Here is a 20,287-nt window from a genome sequence, read left to right as displayed (position 1 = left end):
GTTTTCTGTTGTACATGCTCAGCCCAATATTTTTTGATTCATGAATATTAAAGGATTCGAGATCACAAGGCCTTACCTCCTCCATCTTGCACACTTTGAAAACATAATAGCTCTTTTATTTCAAGGCACTTGACTTTGTTTATTCAGCGCGATCAGGGCAGCATTCAGGCTATAGCAAGCCTGTTAAATATTTACCAATGAGGCGGATATTTATACATGAATCAGCAGCACTTATCAGCGTGTGATGCTGGAAGTCAGGTTCAGAACCCTCACAGGCAGAGAAACTGCTGAGTTAAATAAAGTGTGTAGCGAGCGTCCTTTAAAAAATCAACTCTCATTTAAAACTATCCTTGCTGGTTTCTGAAGTGCTTCACACATTGAGGCTTCCCCTGCACAGCTAAGTCATTCACAATTGGACATGACAGAGTGGTCGGTCCTTCACATCCAAGAGGCAGTGAATCCGGTTGTTTGATGGTTGGGGTGGGAGAATACGGAGATGTGAACAAAATCGGGAGGAATACTTGTCCTGCTGCCTTGTGGAAAGTTGTAAGGGGAGATGGGCTGTACAGCACAGTGCCTGCTTCGGTGGTGGTCTGAGTGCTTCTAGAAGCCCTTTAGCCTCACTGGAATCCTGACCCTGCTCACTTACCAGCCATACCCACTGTGTCTTTCCATCCCTGTAGCCCTTTTTTTTTTTCCTAAGATTTAATTTTTTATTTATTTTTGGCTGCATTGGGTCTTCATTGCTGTGTACAGGCTTTCTCTAGTTGCGGCGAGCTGGGGCTACTCTTCGTTGCGGTGCGCGGGCTTCTCATTGCGGTGGCTTCTCTTGTTGCAGAGCATGGGCTCTAGGCACACGAGCTTCAGTAGTTGTGGCACGCAGCCTCAGTAGTTGTGGCTTGTGGGCTCTAGAGCACAGGCTCAGTAGTTGTGGCGCACGGGCTTAGTTGCTCTGTGGCATGTGGGATCTTCCCAGACCAGGGATCAAACCCATGTCCCCTGCATTGGCAGGTGGATTCTTATCCACTGCGCCACTAGGAAGTCCCCTTGTAGCCCTTTCAAGATTAAAATCCCCCCTGCTCTCAGGGAGGCACATAATTCAGCAGTAACAGCAGCCTGGACTCTGGCAACAGGCTTCCCTGAGTTCAGATCCTGGCTTTACCATTTCCTAGTTGTGTGAACCCAGGGAAATTTCTTCTGCTCTCTGAGCCTCAATTTCTTCACTTGTAAAATCACAGTGATAATTCCCACCTCGTTGAATTGTGGAGAGGATTAAATTAGATAATGAGAAGGCACCTAGCAACAAGGGTTAGTTCTTGATAATCACAGAAGCAGAGTGCAGAGAGATGGGCCTGGCAGCAGAGCAGCCGGTCTTTGGATTTCTCCATACCTCTGCTTCTTTCTATTATTATAGGTAATTTTTTGTTTAATGGCTGTATTTCAGAGGCAGAGAGAGAGTTTCAAGTTGAGAGGATTACCCGCACGCTGTTTTCACTCCTTGTATTCAATTTAGTGAATGATTAAGAACTTATCCTGTAATACTATTTACAGGTCAAAGGCCATTACTATCAATTCCAGAGAACTGTCTGAATTTTTTTTTTTTATTTTATTATGTTAAGGATTGTTCCTCTAAGCAACCTATGAGAAGCCTGGATCTTGGTATTCTCTGTTATGCAGATATTCCAAGAACCACAGGCTGTAAATACTGGATTTATTTTTCTTGTACTATAGAATTTTCTTCTTAATTCGTTTTCCATCCTAATGGAACCATTAGACGCTTCCAGTGAGATGTGTGCCCTCTGTGTACTTTTGCATGAAAAGAGGGGACAGAAAGCCTTCTTCTCAGTCACAGAAAGTCATAGGAATTTTCCTAGCCTTCTTCAGAGTTGAGGCTAAATCTCATCCAATGTCTACTCTGAGAGTAGCAAATGGAAATGATGTTCTTGCTGATTCTGTGCAGTTGCAGGGTGTACGTGATATAGTAATGTCATACTTAGTCAAACGCTGTCTCAGAATTTTCTCAGTTGTCAGAGTTATTGTGCTTTTTAATTACCATCTGAGTAGGATAAGTCAACAGCAAATACTTCCACTCCATATTGAGTTGCTCACACCACCTGGAATTTTATTTGTTTCTTGGGATTTCTCATTCCTGTAAATAAATAAACAAAATATTCATTTTTACCAGAAAAATTAATTTCAGAAATCTGTAGTCAGTAGGGAGACAGGCTGGATCTGGAGTCCTTTGATGGTTACATATATTGTTCCTTGTACCACAAACTCTAGACTGAGTCAATCTGCTCTACACTATTTGAGAATGATTTTCTAGACTGTTACTGTTATGAAATGTTTTGCTTCCATTTACAACCTCGTTACTATGGGGACTTGGATAATGAATAATCACAACATTAAGAGATTTTAGGGGTCTTTTTATATCCCGTTGTCTTACAGAGAGGCTTTAAGAGGCTTACAGAAATATATATGTTAAAATAAAATACAAATAAGAAAAACAAATTAGGACCAAAGGAAAGTGAGAGTAGGAAAGAAGATGAAATCAAGATTAAGGATGATATACAAGATGCATCCTATAAGGTTCTGAACAATTTTTTTTAATAATCTTACTCTGGTTAATTAAACTGAAAAGAGAATTTCCAGGAAAGTTCTGGAAAATGTTTCTGGATCAACAGTGTCTTAGTGTTTGGACTGATGATTTTTGACTGTACTTTCTTGTTTAGATGAATTGAATATCAGTGTTTACTGGGATTAGTTGCACACGTCCTACCCATATTGACCCACAGACACGGGACCCCAGTGTTTCAGAAAATGTTTAATTAATTGCCACCATTTTAAAATTGAGAGATTAAATCATCTGGATTTCTGGCTTCACTTGAAAAATTAGGATCTGGTAAGACCAGGCTTGTATTCCTACTTGTCAGAGATAGCAGGGGCTGATCAGTGAGAGCCCTTCCCACTGTGCACAAAATCCCCAGTTCCTTCGAGAGTCCCCACTTGGTTCTCTCCACTCATTTACAAAACCTGCCTGGGCTGGGTAGACCCCAGGCTTTTGCATCCCCTGCCCTAGACCACCTGCCTCACACTAAGAATGAGGAAACTAAAGCCCAAGGAGGCTGCCCAAGGCAACAAAGCCGGTGAGCTGCAGAACTAGTCCCTTTGGTACACTATTACACCGTTGTGTCAGTTCCGTTTTGTTCAGTTTAATGAATGACTTACCTTTGCTCAGCCCAATTATGAACTGGGCATAATCAAGAGTATAAAAGTCTGTGTTTCAGTAACAGGTACAATCTATTAATGTTGGTAAGACATTTACCCATGCCAATCAAAATTTGCTAATTTGTACTGTTGTGTGATAGGATCAGGAGTTGTCGTTAATCATTAGTTGTTAGTCATGTGTAACATGAACATGTTGTTTTAACAAAATGGATAAAATATATATGGAAATGTAGTCGTGAAGTGAAGCCCCTGTAACCCTCATCATTATTTCAGGCAGTTGGTGGGCAGAGCTGGACACGAGAAGCCAGGTCTGTTTGGGGTGTCACTTAAAACTGCCTGAGCCCTAAGAGAAGTGTCCACTGTACTCTTGTCCTTTCAGTGCGCTTGGCGGCTCCTCAGCTCTTCATATCCCAGCTTTTCCAGGAGGAGGATGTCTCATTGATTATGTTCCTCAAGTGTGCCACCTGCTCACCAACAAGGTAAAAGCAAGTCCCCTGCCTCCCCCACCTTGTGAGGCTCCTTCCTCCAGTGTCGTCTCCCCAGCATCCTGGTGCACACACCGTCCTCTCCACCCCATCCTCTTAGTTGCAGCCTCCGTCTGACATCGACCTTTCCTACTTTGAATTACATCTCATCAGTTTCTCTCCTGATTTCTTTGCCCTCCTTCCTTTTCTGAGGATTCTGACCTCCTGTTCCAGTCTTATCTTCATCTTTTAAATGTGTATCTCCTCTTTCTTAAATTTCCTTTATGCCCTAAGTTTTTGCTAGATCTTACACCTTCTTACAGTTTAAAATTTTGGAACTATTTCATTTCCCAATTATCTGCTGCATGCGTGTGTGTGTGTGTGTGTGTGTGTTTGCCACTAGTTAATATCACAGTAATTCTGTAGAGCTGCTTTTATCTCTTCCTGCTTTTCTGTACTGCACTTCTTAATAGTTGGTTCTTGATTCTCCCTGTCATGTCTAGGAGCAGTTTGCCAGAGTCCTGCTTCTAGGGGCAGGATTTCCAGGTCAGCTTGTCTTATAGTCAGGCACATCAGATTATCTAAAGCCGCCTCTTAGCTGTGTTAATGAGCCCTTACATTGGCAAGTAGCTGCGTTTCCACTAATGGTTGTTGTCAGCTATTTCTACAAAGTATAGAATATGCTTGTTAATATCCAGCCAGTGTATTTAGCTAAAAATCAGAGATATTAATCGGCAAGCAATACTGACTTTCTTTCTTCTGCCACATGGACTCAGTTTGCTTAATTCCCAAAATCCTATTTTCTTTGCTCCTGTTGACTTGTTCACAACGGCTTGGAAAATAAATCTTTTGTTTGTCTCTTTCATTCAAAAGATAGCTCATCTCTATATAGAGAATATTTTAGAAATATAATAATATTTCAAAGGCTTCAGTATTACTTTTTAAATGTCAGAGAAACTAAAACCTGGCAACTCCGCAGTCTGTGGGCTCAGCACAGATTCCAGGGTATTTAACTCTCACGGAGTGGCTGCTTCTCTTTGGACCAAATTCCCGTGGCCACTGCCCTCCTGCAAAACTGATCAGAGGACAGAGTTCTTATTTACACTGGGGGACTTTGCACTGCCTTCAAATCTGTATCCCAGTATTATAGAGAAAAATGCAAATTTGGTCTTTCAAAACCAAGAAGAAAAGCCTTTTTAAAGCTCTCCAATTGAGATTAATTTCTAGTCATACATTTTCCTCAAAAAATTATAATACCATTTTCCCAGAAATACAAGAATCAGTCAGTTTTTCTTATCTGGTTCCCTTTCATTAATTTTGCTTGTCTTTTAAAATTGATGTTCTTCTACTTGCCACAAACGAGGACAGTATGGGCTGCTTTTAGAAACAATCTCTTCAAATGAATTTCCATAATTACATTGGAATCTATCTTTATAGCCAGTTTTGTTGTGGGTTTCTGTTAGAATGGTTTTCTGTTTTTAAAATCAAGTATACAGAACTGTTTTCATCCCCTTTTTAAACAAAGCCACTTAAGCAAACTTATCATCTGTTTTTCTTTTCCCAAAATAACATTTCTGATCCTGCATTAAGCCTGCAAAGCAAGCACTGTTTTTATAAATTGACATAAAACCCCTTTTATATAAATAGAATTGTTTTACTTTTAAAGGGTACAAATGGCTATCAGTACCAATTGTGTCAAGGTTATTTCAAGCACTTTATCTCAAGCTTTTGTTATCCATGGAAACTCAGTGTGACTACAGCCAATATAAACAATTTGGGGGGTCTTTTTCTCCCACTGTTTCTTTCAGCCATTATGAAGACATTTCATAAGGAATGTATTTTTGTGTTAGATGCTGATGGGTAAATGACTAACTTTCAGATGCCTAGCTTAATGAGTTCACAAATTTTTTTTATAGAAACTGTCATTTGGTGATAACAAGGAAATATAAAAAGGCAAAATAAAATCTCCTGTTGTAACACTCCTTATTCTGAATGTTATGAGCTTAAAAAGAAAGAATTGAGCATTACTGTGCCTTTTCAATAGGCGTTGTAGTTCAAGATAACCAAATAGACCCATTTGATGAGAGGAAGCTCTTCTTTATAGAGAATTCCAGCTGATAAATGCAGATGGAATGAGAGAATACAAAAATCACCATTTTTTCAGGCCCTAGTGAAGTAATCGATTCAGACAAGGATCTCCAACAGATAGTAAAACCATTAAGTAAAAGGTTCATGGGAACTAGATCTTCCCATGCTTTGAGGGGTGTACCCCTGGATTACTCACTATGGCAGAGGGGAAACATCCCCTTACAGTAGAGTGGTCTGGATGGCATCACCTTAACCAATGATCAAACTCAGTATTACCTACGAAGTTTTCTTGCCCAAAATATTTAACCTGAATCTAGTCACACCTTTAGCTCTAACTTCCAATTTTAGGAAATACAGAAGGTAGAGAAAAAAGGAAGGAAACAATCAGAGAATCGAGAATACAGAATAAGACAACTAGCCCAATCTCTTTGGAAAGTCAATATTATATACACACATCCACACCCCAGGAGGTACTATTATTCTATAGTAAAAGACTTTCTAAATTAAATGCCTGATCCTTGTTTACACCCTGCTTTTTTCAAATATGTTTTGGGGACAATTGGGAAGTTTTGAAAATGGACAGCGTACTAAGTGAATTCAGAGAATGATTACTAAATTTGGTGTGACAACAGTATTGTGGTTATGCAGGAAAATGTCTTGTTTTTCAGAGATGCATGCTGAAGTGTTTAGGGGCAAACTGTCATGATGTCTCTAATTTCCTTTGAAACATTTCAGCAAGATTGATTGACAGGTTGATAGGTAGGTAGATGGCTGGATAAAGCAACTAGACAAAATATTCACAGTTGTTGAATAGAGGTGTGGGCATATGGGTGTTCAATTTGCTATTCTTTCTACTTCTCTGAATCTTTGAAATTTTACATAATAAAATGTTTAATGATTTCCTACCCCACTTCTCAGCTTTGGGTTCCTATTCCAGGTGCAGTATGTGATTCAAGGATATCACAAAAGAAGAGAGTATATTGCTGCTTTTCTCAGTCACTTTGGCACGTAAGTTCTTTGTTTAAACCACGAATCAATGACGCTCTCATGTCCTGAATACCCTAATACAAGGGCTTGATTAAGAAAACAGCAGTTCTTCCGTATGATGCCTCTGAATGCCATTTTGATTCTTCTTGGTGTGTTGCTTACACTGAAGCTCCCAGGAAGACTTTTTTCTTTAGCATTCTTTAGCAAACAGTAGAATCAAATGTCTTCCCGGAGCAGCAGCATGACTAGCCCCAAACACTGCAGTAACAGTGGGCGTAAGGCCTGCTTCTTCTCGGGCTCTTTAGAGTCTGCACAGCACTTTCACCTCCGTCATCACAGAGCAGCCATGAGGTGAAGCAGGCAGGCATGGCTGGCACATTCTACTGAAGAAAGCCCCGAAACCTTGGCCAGTTCAGGCACCCGGCGGAAGTCACACACCTCGGGGAGAGAAAGCCAGGCTGGGATCCTGTTCCCAGAGCTCAGGTCTCCTGATAGGAGGACCACCACGCCCCACAGGGCCACAGAGATTCGGGGAGGAAGTCTGGCATTAGACATCATCGCGATGACTCACACTTGGGATTAGGAGTTGGAAGAAGGCCCCACAAGGGAGAAGGGAAGTGTGTAGCTGCAGTTCCAGGGTGGGCGTCTCCTCCCGCCCTCCCTGTGCTCTGGCCCTTTCCTTCACCTTGCCTGTGGTGGGCTGCTCTGCAGCTGTTTCCTTATGATGGTAGATCCCTTATCAACCTTCCCCTCAGGGCTTAGTTGGGAGGCGGGGGTGGGGAATGGACTTTCCTTACAGTCTCTTTAAAAGGTGGATCCTCTACCTACCTGAGGGGACTAAGCCCTGAGGGTTTTAGTGGTCTAGTTATCTCCCACCTTATTCCAGAGAAGGGGTGTGTGTGTGTGTGTGTGTGTGTGTGTGTGTATTAAAATTTTAAATAAGTAAATGAAGAAATTAGGGCAAAAGGAATAAGAAAGAGAAGATGAGGTCAAGAATAAGGTTGGGGGAACTTCCCTGGCGGCCCAGTGGTTAGGACTTGGCTTTCCAGTGCGAGGGGTGCGGGTTCGATCCCTGGTCGGGGAGCTAAGATCCCACATGCCTCGAGGCCAAAAAAACCAAAACATAAAACAGAAACAATTTTAAGAAAGACTTTAAAAATGGTCCACATCAAAAAAATCTTAAAAAAAAAAAAAAAAGAATAAGGTTGGGATATAATTTTACAAATGTGGCATAATTATAAGCAAAATTTCCGACTCCTCAAAACAATTTCAAGAAATTTTCTCATTATCCACAGTGAAATTTGTCATATCCCCAAAATAGAAGTATCAATATCTAAACAGTATGACTGCCTCTCACGTGAGTCTCTAATACTTAAGATTTTTTTCAGCTTTATTTATGAGCATTTTGAGAAAGTGCTTATGATACAAACAGTGGTTAATAAATGACACCGTTTGTCTTCTCATTTTTGAGTAAGATTATCTTTCTTATATATAATCGAAAATGCAGACGTTAACACAATGACCTCCAAAGCAGGTTGCACATACCTCAGGGGTGTGTGCCCCACCTCGCTCCATTGGTATTCATGAAAAGGGTGAAAATTGAATTTACACTTGTTTTTAAATCTCATTCGGTTTATGTACATTTTTGTGTTTTTTTAGACATATAATATAGTAGTACTTGTATACAATTACGAAATCATATACAAGTACTACCATATACTGTACTATATGCGTAATGAAAAGGATTCTGTGCTTGTTTTTGCTTACGGGATGCAGGATCTAAAAAGTTTAGATATCAGTGTTATAATGTTGAGTAAATTACGTATCCTTAAAAGAAATACAAACTGGTGAACAGAGTTGTTGACTTAAGTCAGCAGATCTTAGTGATGTATCAACAGTCTTTGAGCAAATCACTAAGCCTTCAGTACCTTAGTTCCTTTACATTCCCAATGAGTTCAACTGTTCCTTCCTACTTAAACCTGGAGGCCATCAGTATTAATGGTCTGATTGGCCTGACTCAGCCAGGATGAAGGCATCTCTAAGGACAACAAAGGCCTCTTTGTGTGGACAAGAGAGAACATTATCCTTGTCCTCGCTGTGTGGTTAGTAGTGGCACATTATGGTAACACCCCCCAAGCACTTAGCTCTTGAGGGAAATGGGGGAGGTGAGCCTACCAGAATTCTCTCCAGGCCCTTCCATGCTCAGAGGCTGTTCTCCATTGACGCATGAGGTGTGCATCTCCCATCTGAACCCAGTGTCCACCCAGCTAACATTGCTACTTTGTCTTGAGCCTGGTGGGGAAGATAGGGGGACACAAGAGAAAGGATTCCAAATACTTCGGAAGAAAGTAGTATATAATCCTGTAGTTAGTAATATTGTCACTGCTTGTTACTGTTCAGTGCCTAAGTGAAAGTGAGACTTCACTATCACTGTACAGACATAGGGTCATTGTTGCCCTGATTTCTTCATTTGTCCTTTTGCTCATCACTAGTAACTAACATTTGCATAACATTTTATGGTTTACCTTACTTGTTTTTCACAACTCCATGATGAAGTTTACACATATGATTATATTTGTTTTACAGATGAGGAAACTGAGGCTCCAAAGGTTAAGTGATTTGCCCGAGGTTGTAACAGATAGTAAAATGGCAAAGCTGTAACTTAAACCTAGCTGCTTTCATTCCAAATCCCACATCCTTCCTGTGGTAACACTCACTTGTCTTATATGCATCTCGGATTCAATAACCGTGACTTTATGAATATATTCTTTACTTGTTTCCATCTCCTTTATACCTTGTTTTTATGAGGGTTTTTTGTTTGTGTGTATGTTTTTATTACTTAGGGGTGTCGTGGAATATGATGCAGAAGGCTTTACAAAACTCACTCTGTTGCTGATGTGGAAAGATTTTTGTTTTCTTGTACACAGTGAGTATACTTTTGCTATTAGCATGGCAGCCTACATTTAAAAATGTACTAAACCACATGTAATAATGAATATGACAAACTTTAGTGTCCTGACTTGGTTCCTTTTACTTTAGCATAAGTATATTTACTGCGTGGTCTTCAAGAGAAAATATCTCTAGATCAGTGGTTCTCAACCAGGTATCATTTGCTGCTCAGGGGACATTTGGTAATGTCTGGAAACATTTTTGTTTGTCACGACGGGTAGGGGACCAGGGCTGGCGGTTGTTACTGGCATTAGTGGGTAGAGGTCAGAGATGCAGCTAAACATCCTACAATGCATAGGACAGGTCCCTAAAACAAAAAGTTATTGAGTCCACAATGTCAGTAGTGCTGAATTTAAGAAACCCTACCCTAGAGAGATTTCTGTTTTCAAAGTATCTTTCCAGATTCAGGCCTCAAAACTTTCAAGATTACTCAAAACATATTGCTTTAATCATTTGGTTATCATTCTTATTAAGTGAAAAAAATCTGTAACTTTGGTAATATATAATATATATCTTAAAGGTGGGACTATGTTTTAATGAATTCCTGACATGACTTCTCAGTGTTTTCCACGCAGTAGGCATATTTAAATTCCTGTTGTATTATATTAATCAGTCAGTAAACATTGCTCCAGCTTTTCCTTAATGGATCATTTAGAGTCTCTTTTGTATATTTCTTTGTTATATAAGAACCAGCGACCCATCGTGCAGGGTTTAAGTTGCAAGTCAGCTACGAGCTTTATTCTTTAGTAATTTGATATGCAACATGCCCAGACTTCAAGCCAAAGGCACAGAAGTTTCAGCTCTCCCGAGTCCAGTTACAGAAAAGCAGTGGGTTTGGGTTGACTTCACTCAGTATATGGAACTACCCTAGACTTTAATAAACTATTTCAGGATGCACAGCTTTGGCCCTGTTTAGCCAAGCTGTCAGTGTAAAGATAATGACTTGGGGGCATTTTTCTTCCCCAGCAGTTTTACTTTCTTGGTTATGATTCACTTAGGCTAAAATAGTGCTTAATTTGTCTTACCTGACATCACATCAACAGATAGTAGGGGAAGAAACCCAAAAATGTCCACAGTAGTAGAGGGAAGAAAGCTCTAATGAAAACCTTACCACGGTATAATCTACATAGAGATAATTGAGAGTTGGCCATACGTACTCCTAAGAAGTTGGTTATCCCTATCGTTTAAGGTATTTCCCAGTGATAACCACCTTGTCATGCAGTGCTTCATATGGAGCTCCTACTCGATAACTAGTCTTACATTGGGACCATCTTTTCAAATGCATCTGAAAAATGCAAGCATGTTGCTCTATATTAATTATGCGTACAGATAAGCAGAGAGTTGGAGAGGTGAAGATTTTCATCTTGGGTGTGCCTCCAACTAATTATATGACCTTGTTCAAATCACTAGGACAAGCCTCCCTCTGTTTTAGTTCCCTCTTACGTCACTGGGGATTTGGTTGGTAAGTCCTGTGGAGACATCAGCAGATGGAGCTTAACCTACAATACAGGGCCAGGTGGAAGAGGAGGTCCCACAGTCAAGGCCTCCTGGCACTCTCCTCTTTGCTCACCATCTTCTGTGGCTCTACTGAGCTGAGCTGCGTACTGCTGCTTCCAGCTCTCACGTTTAATTCTGACCTTATCACGGCTTTGGTTTTCTGTTCTGAGTGTTAATCACTTTCTGAGATCTCACTTCCTATTTGCTCTGTCCACTTTGCCCCACCATCTTGATCCCAGTGATTCTGTTTCTAGCCTGGTAACCTGACCCCAGATCCTGACTGTATGCTTGGTTTGTGTCTCATGACCCTGGACAGCTGCCTGGGGGATTAGTCTGGTGTGTTTCCTCTAGCCCAGCTCAGCAGTAGGGACCTGTACCCTGCCATGAATGGTGGTGGCTATGGTCTGAGGCCTCCCAGAGTAGCTGTGAGAGAAGGACGCAGAAGGAAGGACACACAGAAGGACAGTTACAAACAGTAAATTAGATGACTGCTTCAACCAATTTCTTCATCCCAAAGTGGCATGAAATCTCAACAGTTTGTCCCGAAACTTACTTTGGTCTCCTAGCCATGATTCCATTTTCAAAAAAGATGATGTCAGATCATATCAGATATAAGGGAAAAAAAGATATCCTTGGCACTGATCTTTCTCACCTGTGTTTTCCACATGCAACTCAAGGATGCCGGTTCTGGCGGGGCCTGGCAGGAGAGCTGTTCAGGGATAGAAGCGCATCCGCCTCTCAGCTCCTGCCAGCTCTCCTCTCAGTGTGTCCAGTGTTATGGCAGTTTTTGTTCCTCTGGAAGGTCTGTTCCCCAAAGAATGTTTTCCTCACAGTACCGTGTATCCACTATTTCTTACAGCCCCTTCTCTACCTTCCTCTGTCACATGCAAAATTAAGTCCTAAAGTCGTATTTTCACTTAGTTTTGATTACCTTCTTCAGAAACATAGAACCCCCAGACACTCATGAGAACAGGTACAGGGACCTCGAGATTTGTTGAATTTACTTCTTCCGAAGTGTTTCCTTAGGCTCTTACTCCTTTCCTCCCCAGGCCGTTTGCTCCCCGCTCTTAGCGTCAGGGCCCACGTTCTCGGCTCTTTGGCAGATAAGACCTTGTCTGTGAATCAAGGGACTTTGATGCTGTTTCCCGCTCCATCATTAACTCACAGCCTGTCTTTAAATAAATTATTTCCATCCCTTTGCGTCTTTCTTGTATCTAAAATGTAGGACTTGTAACATCAGAGTGAAGCTTGGTTAGGTAATGCATTTTATTCAGTCATACAGTTAAGCATCTGAAACTTACCTTCTTTTGCAAGCATTTGCTTGCTTGGTTACAACCCCCATGGGACCACTTATTCCCTTTTTTCTTGTCATGAAGATGGGGGTTGAATATGGGGTGGCAGAGACTTAATGATAGAACGTTGCCTTGAATTATTCTGAGATCTCAAGAACAAGAAAAAGGAAGAAGGAGGCGCCTAGAGATGGAGCCAGTCTTCTGTGGCTGGTTCACCGTGCTGTGCAGATTGAAGACCTGGCAGGACACCCGATAACGTCTCTGCTCTCCCGCACCCTCTGTTCTGCCCAGGCCCGGGAAGAGGTTTGTCGAGAGGGCAGGTGCTGGCAATAATTCTGAGTATTCTGGATGCTAGAGGAAAGATGCACTCCTCTCTTGAGGCTGATGGCTGTGACCTCAGACCTTGCCAGAGTGTTCGGAAGTAAGAATGCCCTAGGGGAGAAAGAACATTGTACGTATTCTGGGATCTCTCAGGAGACCCTGCAACTTCCTGGCGTTCTGGCAGTTCCAGGAGTGGGAGCTGTGGCCGTGGAGAATTTTCATCCATTTCTTCCTTCTTTCTTTCCTTCATCCATATCAACATATCGCGAGATTTGGAACCGCAGCAGGATCAGGGACTTGCTTTCATTCAGAAACTGTTTTCAGAAAGGTTTCCTGGCCATCATCTAAGAATTCTCTGTAGTGGTTATGTAGGTAATTCTGTATTTGCCAAGCTGTATTTACCTCTGGAGGTAGATGCTATCTTTAAGGCAGCAGCTTTTCAGAATACTGGATGACAAGAGAACCAGATAGCAAGGCACAGTAACACAGAACAAAAGCAACCACTGGGGAAAATTGGCTGTTTTTCATGGGCCCCTGTCAGCTGCACTATGAGGAATGCAGCTGCCTAAGGTCACAGGGTTGCTGCTTGGAAGGAGAGGGTATTGAGATCTTTTCCACTTACCTGTAACTCCTTGGTAGATGACCCTCTGAGTCATCCAGCCTGGACCATAGGCCTTATCTCCCTGGCAAAATACATATTAGACCAAATCTGACCATTTTAGATGTTCCATTTCATTTCTTCTCTTCTCGACCCCTAACCCAATCAATTTAATCCAATTCACCTGAGTTCTGAGTTGATTGAGAACCTGCTGTGTGCTCAATATTGTGCTAGGTCCCAGGGGATATAAGTAAATAACTCAGGCTTGACCTTAAGACACCTAGAGTCTCCCGCAAGGGTTGGTTGGCCACAGCCTATGGGCCAAACTCCACCCTGAGTCTATTTTTATATGGCCCTTGAGCTAAGAATGGTTTTTATGTTTTTAAAGAGTTGTTAGGGGAAAGAAAAGAAGAATATGCAACAAAAATGGTGAAGCCTAAAATATTTCCTCTTTGACTCTTTACAAAAGAAGTTTGCCAACCCCTGATCTAGTTAATGAGAAAAGAGATCAGATAAAGGTGTGGTACACTGATACGCATTTTTAAAAACAAATATTCTCTAAGCTCGCTTACTGTATGCAAGGCACAAAGTGATGAGTGACACAGAGAAAACTTCATATGTTATATATATAAGAGAGAATTAGAAAGAGAGACACCATCCCTAATGGAGTCTAATGAGAGAGACAGACAATAAAGAAGTCAACTAACAAATATATGTTACAGATGGTGACAAATACCATAATGGAACAAAACAGAGGGCTTTGAAAGAGGCTAAGAGGGGAGCTGTTGTTAGGATGGTCAGCGAAGCCTTCTCATAGGCGTTGACATTTCAGCTGAGACCTTAATGAGCAGCCATTCAGATTCAGTGAAGAGATTTCAGGGGAAAAAAAGTCCTCTTGTGCAAAGAGCTACAAAAGGTAGCAAAGGGCTTTGCATGAGCCAGTGTGACTGGAGCACAGTGAGCAAAGAGAGTCACACAAGAGAGGTTAGAAAGAGAGTCAGGGCCAGATAAGATAGTGCCTCACAGGCCATGTGTATCAGGATGGAGTGGTAATAAACACTTGAAAAACAATGGTTTAAGCAAGATAGAAGTGTATTTCTTTCTTGTGTATAAGGAAGCAGCCCAGGGCTGGAATGACATATCCAAAGGTCACATGGGACCCAGATTCCTTCAGGCTTTATACTCCATCATCCCTTGGGTGTGACTTTCTTGCTTATAGGCCAAAAAAGCTGTTGGAGCTCCAGCTGTCACAATCCAAGTAAGAGAATAGAAAAAGGATGGAAGGAGGGTACAAACCTTCTTATTTACTGAGACTTTGAAGAAGTCTCATGCACCACTTCCAATTACAAGTCATCGTTCTAGAACTTAGTTCATAAGGCCTCAGCATGTGTGCTAGGGCAGACTGGGAAATGTAGTTCTTTTTCTGGGGCAGCAAATGCCCAACTAAAAATCAGAGTGCTTTTAACTTGAGTGAGAAAGAGAGAATGGCTATTTAGTAAGAAACTACTAGTCTCTCTCAAATCAAGGAGAGGAGTTTAGATACAGGTCAAGTTTCCATCAGAAAAGAGACGGCACATCACACAGGTAGCTAGGGAGAATTCAGTGGAAGGACTGTGTCCAAAGGCTAAAGAAAACCAAAAGGGATGGTTAGCAGCAGCAGCGAGTCTTTACCTTCCCTAGGACTGCATGGGCAAGAGGAGAGTGTGGTTACCAGAAGCTGGAAAGAGCTATAGCTGTAGCTGTAGGAAAGGGTTTCCTGTCAGGAACTGGGGAAAGCCTTTGGTTGAGGAAGGTAGCTACTACTAACAAATGAAGGAAGGATTATTTCTCCTTTCAGTTCTATCGGTTTTGTTCTTAGGTACATGTACGTTTATAATTGTTATATCTTCCAACGTATTGACCCTTTTATCGTTATGGAATGTTCCTTTTTGTCTCTAGATATTTCTTGTCTTAAAGTCTATTTCATCTGATATTAATAACCCATCCCAGCTCTATTTTGTTTATTGTTTGCTTGGTATACCTTTTCCAGCCCACTGCTTTCAGCCTTTTTTTTTAATGCCTTTAAATCTAAAGTGTGTCTCTTGTAGACAGCATATGGTTGGGTTTTGCTTTTGTATACATTTAAACAAACTCTGCTGTTTTATTAGAGAGTTTAATCCATTGACATTTAATGTAATTATTGGTATAGTTGGATTGGGGCCTGCCATTTTGATATTGTTTGCTGTTTGTCTCATTCCTCTTTTGTTTCTCTTTTACTGCCTCGTTTTGTGTCAGACATATGTTTTTAGTGTACCATCTTAATTTCTTTGTTGATATTTTAGCTACCTTTTTTTTTTTTAATTTTCTTAGTAGTTTGTTCTAGAGATTGCAGTATCCGTCTTTAAATTAACACAATCTACTTCAGTTTAATAGTGACTTAATTCTGGTAAAATATAACAACTTTGCTCCTCCTTATCCCCCTTGTTTGTGCTATTATTGTCATATATGTTATATCTATATATGTCATCATGTAAATACAACAATACAGCTTTTTCTGTTAGTTACAAACAATCTTATATTTTCAAAAGAAATTAAAAGAAGAAAATAATTTGCATTGTATTTTGCTCTGTCCATTATTTCAGGTAGGTCTTAGTAGGACTTTGAATGCTCTGTTACTCCATTTCACAGTTGTTATAGTAGAGGCAGAAGGAGGTGGCAGGGTTTATTTGTTCTAGCAGATGATGAGTTTCTTACTCTGATTTTTTTTCTTTATTTTCAATAATTAAAGTTCACACAGATTCCCTAATATACTTCTTTTGGTATTTGTCCTTATCTGTCTCTCTTTCCACTCATTTGGTCATTCATTAGTTTTAAGCTTACATTAGTCCAGAAAACAGTAATTTTGCTTTACAGAGAGCTCAGTTTCTGGTAAGACTTTTTTTTTCTTTTTTTTTTTTTGAAAGCTAGAGGAAATTGACAACTGCAGACTAATTCTGCTAGTCATTTAAATAATTCTTTCCTCATAGGCCTGTAATCAAGGCCAATAAGCTAGAAATCAGGACAGCTTTTGAAATTTTAAGTAAAAATCAGAGCCTTCTGTTTATTGTTGCAAATGCCCCTTCCAAGCTCTGATTGTGTCAGGCTGTGTGATTGCTAGTATAACCAAGGAAATTATTTGCATTGATGTGTCACTGTCGTTTCACCACTCAAAGCAAAGCTGCGAAATTGACAGCCACTCAGCTCCTGAGCAAAGTGGTGTGAACTCATCTCTTTGCCACAGAAACAATGTCTTGTAGAATATTTAGCAGCAACAAACAAGATGGCTACTAGATAATTCAGTAAAACCAAAACTGTGTGGTTTCCCAAACCTGCTTGCTTTTTGGATACAGATCTCATTTTTATATAAATAAATAGATTTGGAGAGTAAATCAGAATAAACAAAGTGATTAAAATTAGGAACCACAATGATATGCATTAGAATTCATTTCAAGCCAGATTTATAAAAAGTATGATATTATTTTAGAATTTATATATTTACCTCAGATCAGGAATATGTAAAGCTTTGTGGTTTAATTTTATCATTTTAGTAGTAATAATAACTATCAAAGCAACAGGAACTAAAATTGATTATGAACAAAAAGTGAAACCAATCAGTTCTCTGTACTGTTCAAAATGATTTAAAAATATAGAAAAAGATAAAAGAAAATCTACTTTCTAATGCAAAATGCCTTTTTGCTTTGCTTAAGAGAACTATGGGTATTTTAGATACTTTAAACATTTGGGTTAATTTTTATCCTGGACTTCCTTGAAAGTGGTTAGCTCTGCTGGGCAAAGTGGTTTTCGTCTTTTGATTACACACACAAACACACCCTCTTCAAGGTTTACAGCTCAAATAGCTCCAATCCTTTAGCAACCACTGTCACTATTTTGATTCAAATTGAAACTTCTGTTTCATGTTTAGAGTCTACTTCCAGAAAGTCTTTTTTTGTAATTTCTGACCCTGGTTTGAGAATTCATTTCATTAATTTTCATTGGGAATATTCTCTTCATTCTAATACCTTGTGAGACCTTTTCAGTGACCTTAAAGGACTTCTTGTAAGGAAAGAGGTTGTAAATCAGATACACAATACCAAATACCCTCTTATATATGTTATATTATTCTTTTCAACTGTAATTGTTGGATTAAAGTGATTGCTAAAGTGAGTTTATCTGATTAAAGAAAGGTCATGAATACTCAGTGATTTTGACTTAAAAATGTATGCAGCGGCTTTGAAATTAACAAATTGTAACCCAAGAAGGCACCTCACTCAGTGAAAGAAAGGAAGCTGTTTACAAAGAGTAACTTTTATAATATCAATCTCATTCAGTATAACCTTTTCTTAGAATTAATTTTAAAGTATTATTGAAACATGGGCATTATTTTGGTTGTAAAACTTTTGCTGTTGTTGAAAATAATAGTTATAGTAACAGGAGTTAACAGATATTAAGTGTATGCCATGCTCTAGAAACTGTTCTCAGTACCTTGCGTATATATATTGTTATTCTTCCTCACAACATCCTTCTGAGGATAATTACTAGTAGTGCCCCATTTTACAAATGACAAAATTGTGGCACAGAAAGGGTAAATGTATTCACTGTGACACAGTTAGGATTTAAATCCAGGAACTGATTCCAGAGCCTATGTGCTAATAAACAATATTACTATAATGCTTCAGGTCATTGCTTGGCAGTATCCCCACGTATGTGATGAATGTCGAAAGCCTTTGGAGTTTCACAGAGAACTGTAAGTCCCAGGAACAAACGTAGAGGGTCAGTGACCAGCCATGCACTGGGAGATATGCATATACTGTCTCATCTCCCAGGAATGTAAGTGGACATCTCACCAAAGACATTACTGATCTGAAGGCAGTGAGGCATGAAGCTAGTGTCACTCCTCAGTGATGGTGACAGTTTGTCTAGCTGTGATCCCCTGTCCAGTGGCACAAATATATTGGCTCCAGTAGGGTTCCACTCTGTGGCCATAGAAAGAGAAAAGTAAGTGGCTTAATTAAGGAATTATCAGCTCCTGCAGCCACTATAGAAAACAGTATGGAGGTTCCTTAAAAAACTAAAAATAGAGTTACCATATGATCCAGCAATCCCATTCCTGGGCATATATCCAGATAAGACGAAAACTATTATTTCCAAAAGATACATGCACCCCAATGTTCATAACAGTGCTATTTACAATAGCCAAGACAGGGAAGCAACCTAGGTGGCCATTAGCAGATTCATGGATAAAGAAGATATGGTATACATATACAATGTAATATTACTCAGCCATAAAAAAGAATGAAATATTGCCATTTGCAGCAACATGGATGGACCCAGAGATTATCATACTAAGTAAAGTAAGTCAGACAGAGAAAGACAAATATTATATGATATCACTTACATGTGGAATCTAAAAAATAATATAAATGAACTTATTTACAAACAGAAACAGACTCACAGACATAGAAAACAAACTTATGGTTACCAAAGGGGAAAGGGGGGGGGGAGGGAGAAATTAGGAGTATGGGATTAACAGATACACAGCATTATATATAAAATAGATGAACAAGGATTTTTACTGTATAGCACAGGGAACTATATTCAATATCTTGTAATAACCTATAATGGAAAAGAATGTAAAAAAGAATATATATATATATATATATATATCTGAATCACTTTGCTATAAACCTGAAACTAACACAGTATTGTAAATCAACTATAGTTCAATTTTTTCTAAATGAAGATTGGGGATAAAAACAAAAAACAATAACGAAACAAACAGAAAAGAATTACCAGTTCCTGATTATCAAAAACTAGATTTAACCTGTTTAGACATAGTAATGTGGTCAGTTATAATGGTTCATTATACAAAGTCCATGCAAACCTACAGCCAAAGAGGTTTGCATAGATGTGGGGTAGCCCAGGTTCTAAGACAAGTGGGAGTGGTAGGAACTGTGGCAAGCTGCATGCTCCTTTACATGATTTTGATTTTTTTTTTATACAGAGTACAGTCCAAGCATTTCTGTGGGCTGGATCTATCCTGATAGCATATGAATCTTTTTTTAAAAATACTTTTTATTATAAAAATTTCAAACAAACACAAAAGTAGAGAGAAAAATATAATGAACCCCCATGTACCCATCACCCATATTGTAGTTTTGTCTACCTTATTTCTTTTTTTTTTAATTTTCTGGAATATTTTGAAGCAAATGTGAAATATTATTTCACTTGTAAGTAATTCAACTTGCATCTCTAACAGATAAGAATTTTTTTAAAAAGTTGTATCCAAAATAACATTACTACATCTAATTCTTTAGTATTATCTAATACCCAGTCTATGTTCAAATTTCCCTGTTTGTCTCAAACATGTTTTTTTTACAGTTGGTTTGTTCAAAGCAGGATCCAAATAAGTCAAGACCCATAAATCTTGAAAATCTTTCTTTAGAAAAGAAATGTGGTTGCAAATAATGGATATCACCACCCATTTTCCTTCCCCATAATTTAGTTAAGAAAGTAAGGGGTGAAGTCGCTGAAAACATCACTTCACCCATGGGCCTATAGAAGACAACCTCTTACATTAGTATACCACCTTACAGTTTTAAAGTGCTTTTAATTATCTCATTTATAATATGAGCTATCTGTCTCTATGCCAGTTTTGAATAGAATTCTTAGCAGTTAATTGAATGGTTAGAGGTCATCTTGCCCAGGGGTTTTTAACATTTTCTTGTGCCAAAGACCCCTTTGGTGAACCCTATGGATCCTTTCTTCAGTGTTTTGAAATGCATAAAATAAATTATATAATACTACAAGGAAGCCAATTATATTAAAATACTATTATCAAATCTTTA

The 20,287-nt window shown here is 39.4% G+C and overlaps 1 protein-coding gene across 8 annotated transcripts in view; it reads left to right on the top strand.

Annotated features, from left to right (window-relative positions):
- BABAM2 (BRISC and BRCA1 A complex member 2) overlaps positions 1–20,287 on the top strand; it is a 456,810-nt gene that overhangs the window by 347,137 nt on the left and 89,386 nt on the right. For all 8 annotated transcript variants that reach the window (XM_057558629.1, XM_057558628.1, XM_057558632.1 and 5 more), the window contains 3 exons: positions 3,608–3,707; positions 6,718–6,788; positions 9,611–9,693. In XM_057558629.1, coding sequence (XP_057414612.1) covers positions 3,608–3,707; positions 6,718–6,788; positions 9,611–9,693 — 254 coding nt within the window. The remainder of the gene's footprint in view (positions 1–3,607; positions 3,708–6,717; positions 6,789–9,610; positions 9,694–20,287) is intronic.

Source organism: Balaenoptera acutorostrata, chromosome 12 (assembly GCF_949987535.1).
Source record: "Balaenoptera acutorostrata chromosome 12, mBalAcu1.1, whole genome shotgun sequence".
Taxonomy (NCBI): Eukaryota; Metazoa; Chordata; class Mammalia; order Artiodactyla; family Balaenopteridae; genus Balaenoptera; species Balaenoptera acutorostrata.
This window is presented reverse-complemented; position numbering and strand designations above follow the sequence as displayed.